Source organism: Oryctolagus cuniculus, chromosome 7, assembly GCF_964237555.1.
Source record: "Oryctolagus cuniculus chromosome 7, mOryCun1.1, whole genome shotgun sequence".
NCBI classification, from domain to species: domain Eukaryota; kingdom Metazoa; phylum Chordata; class Mammalia; order Lagomorpha; family Leporidae; genus Oryctolagus; species Oryctolagus cuniculus.
In genome coordinates this window covers 141104283-141111565 of record NC_091438.1, presented here as the reverse complement: position 1 = coordinate 141111565, position 7283 = coordinate 141104283, and the positions used below count along the sequence as shown (strand labels likewise).

At 43.3% G+C, this 7283-nt stretch overlaps 1 protein-coding gene across 1 annotated transcript in view; it reads right to left on the bottom strand.

The window, feature by feature from the left end:
* Window positions 1–233: 233 nt before the first annotated feature.
* SNRNP40 (small nuclear ribonucleoprotein U5 subunit 40) overlaps window positions 234–7283 on the bottom strand; it is a 35256-nt gene continuing 28206 nt past the window's right edge. The window contains exons 8-10 of the mRNA XM_002716061.5: window positions 6375–6436; window positions 1464–1567; window positions 234–738 (exon numbers count right to left, since the gene is read on the bottom strand). Of these exons, the coding sequence (XP_002716107.1) occupies window positions 689–738; window positions 1464–1567; window positions 6375–6436 (216 nt within the window). The 3' untranslated portion in view covers window positions 234–688. The remainder of the gene's footprint in view (window positions 739–1463; window positions 1568–6374; window positions 6437–7283) is intronic.

Here is a 7283-nt window from a genome sequence, read left to right as displayed (position 1 = left end):
TTGAGGAGTGAATCAGTGGATGAAGATCTCTATTTCTGCCTTTCAAATAAATAAAACTTTAAAACTAACTAACTATTCTCTGCTTGTCATTTTCAGGGGAGTAAACCTAGAAACACAGAAAAGCGGGACATCCTCAGTAAACAGCTTCTCCGAAGTTCAAATGGATTATATCCCATGGCCACACCACACTTTGCTCTGAAGACTCAGACAGCAATAAAGGCAATCCACATGGCTCTTGTAAAAAAGGCATCTATTTGGCTTTTAATACAAAATGACTCAGAGAAACACAGGAAGCAAATATCACACACGCCAGTTACTGAATTAAGACAAAACAAAACCCAATCAACAAATTTCAGTCACATTCCCTGTCTTCAGCCTGGATTAGAAAACAGGAAACTACAAACCAATCAATATTTGTCCCTTTGAAGAGATATTATTTAAAATATAAAAAAAGAGTGAAAAACAAACAAGAAAACCAGTCCCTGAAATCTGGCAGATGGTCTGGAGGCCACAAGGAGCCTCCTCAACCATCCTGGTGACATGGGACACAGTGGCTGCTGGAGGATGGCCACTGCTCCCTGCTTCTTGCTAGTAATGGTCATCCGGGGGCGGTGCCGGCCTGGGCACAACGTGGTGCCGCTCACGCAGACGGAGGACAAGCAGCCTCGGTGTCTTCCGCTCCGCATCTTCACTGGATCTCCCCCATGTACAGTCTCTTGTCACTGGATGCCGACAGAACTAAGGTAAAAGGAACAGAGAAGATAACTGGAAATTATGAAGGCTCAAGCAGACCTGGTGCTCAAGGGCTCTTGTGTCGAGAGTCAATTCTGGGACAGAAGAGCAATTGGATTCAGCTTGAACTCCCCTCCTACACAGCACCCACAGGAAACTGTAGCCTGGTTTTCAGTCCAAGTCTTCTGAAAATCATGAGGATGACAGTGCTGTGGGAAATATATTATCAGGCTCTAAGTCCTGATGCCCCTTGTCAGTCAGCCCCAGGAGAAAGAGCTCCCCAATCACACTGTAAGAGAGGAACTGCTGTCAGTTGTTTTGTAAATGTGCTTCTGCTTGTTATAATGAATATTTACACCCTCACTTGGGACACTTACCTTCTTAAATTCAAGGCTCATTGTTCCATTTAGATAGCCAATAAAATTTAAGTTGCAACTTATGTCTAAATCTTAAGAAATATTATTTTTTTCATCCAAATATACCACTGAGGCATAGACTTTAAGAAAATGCAAAAATCTGGAAATAAAAGGACTGGATCGATTTGAGATCAACAAAATGGAACATTGCTCTTACCCTCACCACTTAAGACAAAATGGCGAGCCTGTCACTGATACCCATGAAGACTGCGTGAAATGCCTATAAGCAGCTTTCCACTTCCACCTCTGTACTCCTGAGGCCCCTCTGTGGGAGACTGCCTCAGGACCCCTTCCCAGTTTTTAGGACAGACTTACTGATGGGCTCGTCGGGATGGAAAGCCACTTCATTGATGGAGCCAGCATGGCCAGGCAGCTTATACAGTATTCTCCTGCTCGTGGTATCCCACACATACACAAACCTGCAAGGGATCATAAACAGCAAGGATAACGTTTCCCAGAGTGAGGAGTACACACGGCCTTTTTATTTTTATTTTTTAAAGATTCATTCATTTATTTACTGGAAAATTCATTATTTATTTGAGAGACAGACAGAGACTGATCTTCCATACGCTAGTTCACTCCCCAAATACCTGCCACAACTGGTGGTAGGGGGAAGTCCAGGCCAAAGTCAGGAGCCAGGAATTCCATCTGAGTTCCTATGTGGGTAGCAGGAACCCAAGTACTTGGGCCATCATGCCCTGCATTCCCAGTAACTGGACTGGAAGTGGAGCAGCTGGGGCTTGAACTCCAATATGGGATGTGGGTGATTCAGGTCGGGGCTTAACCTGTTGTGCCACAATGTCAAACTCAAAGGCATGGCTTTTTAAGGGACACTTGAGCAAAAACTATTAATTTGCCCCATATTTACTTAACTGTGTTTTAGTCTTTTGAAACTAGGAATACAGAGTTTATAAGACATGGACCTTGAGCAACTGAGCAGAAAAACAAGAATAGTTAAAAATATAAGCATCATTGGTATGTCTAAACATACACATCTGAAATGGCAAAGACCATGGAGAGGAAAAAGAAACAGGTATTCTCGCAGACCCCACACAAAAACCTACTTCAAAGAGTATCTAGTGTAATTGGCTATAGTTCATCTCATAATCATCCAGGAACGTGTTAAACTCATTAGCCCAACTCATGGCATGCTGAGAATCTAGATTATACCTACAGCTAATTTCTTAGTATTGTATTCAAATTCTAGTACTGTATTTAAACAGAGCCCAGAGAAGGTACAGGAAGCCTTTACAATATACAAATAACCCAGTCACTTGCAGTGAATTCATAGGCAGAAAGAATACTGAATTCTAGGGATATTCTAGAATGGGAAGAGGCCAACCAAAATCAGCTAAACTCATTTTTTTTTTTTTTTTTGACAGGAAGAGTTAGACAGTGAGCAGTGAGAGAGAGACAGAGAGGAGAAAGGTCTTCCTTTTTCCGTTGGCTCACCCCCGCAAGTGGCCGCTATGGCCAGCGTGTTGTGGCCAGGGTGCTGCGGCGATCCGGAGCCAGGAGCCAGGCGTCTCCTCCTGGTCTCCCATGCGGGTGCAGGGCCCAAGGACTTGGGCCATCCTCCACTGCACTCCTGGGCCACAGCAGAGAGCTGGACTGGAAGAGGGGCAACTGGGACAGAACCGGCGCCCCAACCAGGACTAGAACCTGGGGTGCTGGAGCTGCAGGCGGAGGATTAGCCTGTTGAGCTGCAGCGCTGGCCCTAAACTCCTCATTTTATAGACAAGAAAACTAGGGTACAGTGACTTTTCAGATATGACATAGTTCATCAGTGGTAGAGTTAAAAAAAAAAAACTTCGTATGACTTTGAAATTTGCCTGAGTCATTTTAGCTAAAGGGTAAAAGTTAACACTTCCATGTGACTATGCCAAAGTATTCTACTGGTAAAGTAAGAGAGGTGGTAGGGGTGGGTTTTGGCTCAGCAGTTTAGTCACTCTTTGACCACCTGGAATGTCCGCATCCCACATTGAAGTGCCTGGGTTCGAGTTTTGGTTCTGTTCTCCATTCCAGATTCCTGCTAAAATGTACCCAGGGAGGCAGCAGATGATGGCTCAAGTCGTTGGCTCCCTGCCTCCCACGTGGGAGACCTGGATTGGGTTTGAGTCTCCTGGCTTCAGCTTGGCCCAACCTTGGGTGTTGTAGACATCTGGGGAATGAACCAGCATATGGAAGCTCTGTCTTTTAAATATGATAAATAAGTTTAAAAATTAAAAGGAGTGGTCATTTTCATGCAGCTATTAAAGTTTTTATGGAACTGGTATTGTGGCACAGCAGGTTAAGTTGTTGCTTGGAATGCTGCCATTCTATATCAATGCTGGTTCAAGGCCTCCATTTCTCCATTTCTTGTCGAGCTCCACTAATGTGCCTGGGAAAGCAACAGATGATGGCTCAAGTACTTGGGCCCTTGCTACCTATGTAGGAGACCCAGATGGAGTTCTGGCTTCAGCCTTGCCAGCCCTGGCTGTTGTGGTCATTTGGGGAGTGAACCATCAGATGGAAACTCTTTTTGTCTCTCCCTTTCTCTCTGTAACTCTTTCAAATAAACAAACAAATCTTCAAAAAATTATTTACATATTTATTCAATCAATAGCTCACCACTACACAATTATAAAATGGTGAGTTCTTACCCAAAATAACAATTTTGGTCCATATGCAAAAACTTTTTTTTAAGGCAGAGAGAGAACAAGAGAGCAAATGAGAAAATGAGCTCTGGAGTCCCAAGGACCTGACTCATGTCTCCGTGCAGCTACTTACTAAGTAACCTTAGACGTTACTATCTCCAAGATTCTTTCCTTAATAAAAATCATGTAGAAAATATCAATCTCATAGCTTTGGTGAGAAAAATAAGGTCATTTATGTAAAGTTTCTAGCACAGAGAATTAATGATAGCTATTGTTATTGTTAGGACATTTATATCAAAACAGAATCACATTAAGTCCATAGGCTCAATCAATCCTTCTTGGTCAAGACTGGACAACTTTTCCATAATCCTTGATAGGACTGTCAAGAGTTTCGAGTGTGAACAAGGAGATGATGTCTGAGTGGAAAGGAGAAATGTGCCAAATCCAGGCCAAGCTGAACAGCAGGTTTCTGAGGAGGAGAGGCAGGCTTCCCTGGCACTTCAGACTGCAGAACCCCAGATCTCCAAGCCCTCACCCTTGATGGATGTGACTTAGATGCTAAATTTAGAGGGGTTCCTTCTCCTCTCTTTACTTTGGTTGGCAACATTCAGCAGGAACTAGGGTCCTTACACAGCAGAACTGCTTGCTGAGTTGGGGCTAAGCGGTGAGGCAGCCTGTGAAACCTGGCCAGCCCAGCAGGGGGACAGAGTGGGGCAGGCATTCCTCAGACCAGAGTCATGCTTCCACACCTAAGTTTAAAGAAGTCGGGGAGGGACAAAGGCAAGAGGGGAAACTGCAAATCAGAAATCGTCAACTTCAGAAACAAACTGTTTTCAGAAAAAAAAAATGCTTATGTGAATATAATTTAAATAATTACATAGGAAAGATACACTATTTCTGCTGAAAATTATATGAAATACTTCAATGAATGCAAGTCTGTTTCTTAAGGTCTTCTGTTATTTGACAACTGAAAATCCCTTCAGCTTCCCTCTTCAAGGCAGCTCTCTAACCACCCGGACTGAAACCATCAATTTGGCAGAGCTTCACGTGGACTCTGTCTTCTCCCAGAAAATACCTGAATACTGTCTGGAAGAATAAAGGGGTGGGGGTTTTCTGAAATTTTCAAGTATGTTTAGCATATTTGCAAACAAGACAGAGGCAGACCACAGCAAAGCCTCTCTGTGGCAGTGCTAGGGCCCCAAAAGGCAGAAAGCCCTGGAGCATTCCAAAGGCCCTGGCTAGCTCAAGAAAGGCAGGAAGAGAATATCTAAAGAAGACAAGAATGGGTTTAAAAGGGTAAAGACATGTCTTAATGGGAGCCGAACCCACAATCCTCCATCAAAAGGTCTTATCATTCTTTTTACCACCTACAAGTGTGGCCCATCAATGTTGGCATTTAGACATCCCTGTTCAACCTGATTCCCTCCCAAGTAAGGGTCACTAAAGACAAACCAAATACAGCAGCGTCTGACAGATTCTCATTGTTTCTCATTCAGCATGTGATGCCTGAGTCAGTTTAAAATCACATTTAAGAAAACTCCAGTCTATTAATTCCGCAGATGACTGGAAAATGCCCAGAATCTGACCAGCAGCCATGAGCGAGGAATTTATTCCTGTAATATCCACTAAGTGCTTAGGATAGCTTAAGCAGTGGGGCTGGTGCTGTGGCACAGATTAATCCTCCACCTGTGGCGCCAGCTGCTCCTCTTCTGATCCACCTCTCTGCTGTGGTCTGGGAAAGCAATAGAAGATGGCCCAAGTGCTTGTGCCCCTGTACCCATGAGGGAGACCTGGAAGAAGCCCCTGGTTCCTGGCTTTGGATTGGCCCAGATCCGGTTGTTGCAGCCATTTGGGGAGTGAACCAGCGGATGGAAGACCTCTCTCTCTCTCCCTCTTACTGTCTGTAACTCTTTCTCTCAATTAAACAAATAAAATAAATTTGAAGAACAGCTCAAGCACTATTAAACACTGCCCTGGGTTCACAGAAATGACTGAGACCTACAGGTGTCCAGTATGTTGGACTCTAAGATGTAATTAATATAAATAAAGATTTGGTGTATGAAGTGTGACTACACCAAAGAGTAATTACTTATGCCTAAGAGGTAAGGGAGAGAGAAGGCTAGGGAAAGTTATAGATGTAACACAGAGGTGGTTTACTAGAGATGAGAGTTTGGATAATAGAGAAGAGGGGCTATGAGAAGCTGGCAGCGAGGATGCAGAAGGAAGTTAGCATAAGGAGAGTTCCCCGAGTGAAGCACTTGTGTGATGGCGGGGGATGTGTATTTGAATGAACTGAGCATGGCAGAAGATCAGACGAGGGAGACTAATTATGAGTCTGAATTTTACTTTGATGGTAAAGGGAATCCAATAGAATCAAAGAAATTGTTGATCCAGTAGGTCTAAAATGTTTTAAAAGAGGACAGACATGATGCTTGGCCAACATGGTTTTTAAAATCCCCTTTTCTGCATACAGTTCCCATCTCTGAGTACGCTATACCTCTGCTTCAGCTCTGAATACGCACCTCATGTATTAAACATGAGAAGACCTGCAAGCTACATCGTTCTTCACCTCACACACAGTGACCCTTACCTGTCAGCTGAGCCAGCTGCTATTTTGCTTCCATCAGGTGACCAAGAACATCTCAGAAGATTCTGTAATGATCAATAAACAGGAATCTACTAGATAGTCATGTACCAAACTTCTCTTTGCTAGATTAGAGAATCACTGAGACTAAATTTCTGAGGTAGTTTTATTCTCTCTACAAAAATGATCAGCAATTATACTCTGTGGTCCAAAACAGTACACTTTATTTTATATCACATAAAAATTAACTGTAGAAAATGCTTAATCAATTGCTAATTAGATTGGATCTGGCAATAAAATTTTGTTCTGCTCACAAATGGAGATGTTCCTTATCCTGATCCTCATTAAAAATTGTTTTTGGTTTACCTTGAAGAAAAATTAAAAAAAATCCAACCCAACAGATTTCATTTATAAAACTAAAGTAAATCTCAATGAGCTCTCAAAAGAAAAATCATCTCTACAAACAAATTAAATGTGAGGAAAAGCTGGTTTCAACATACCTGATCTCAGAATTGGAAGGTCTGAGAAAATTTTCTGGCTCTCAGAATCCAGGCCATGGAGCTTAGAGAGGGACACTCTCTCAAGGCTCTAACAGATGGTCACTGGGAGGCTGAGGGAGACCATCTGGGTAATAGTCATGGAGCCTGGATCTCATATGAAGTATTGATCTGTGAGAGTTATAAGTCTAAGGAATTATAAGGAACACAAGTCTAAGGGTGGAATTATTAAGTTTAAGGGTGGGGCCGGTGCTGTGGTGTAGCAGGCAAAGCCACTGCCTGTAATGACAGCATCACACACGTGCACTGGTTCAAGTACTGGCTGCTCCACTTCCAATCCAGCTCTCTACTATGGCCTGGGAAAGTGGCAGAGAGAGGCCCAAGTCCTTGGGCCCCTGCAACTGTGTGGGAGACCCAG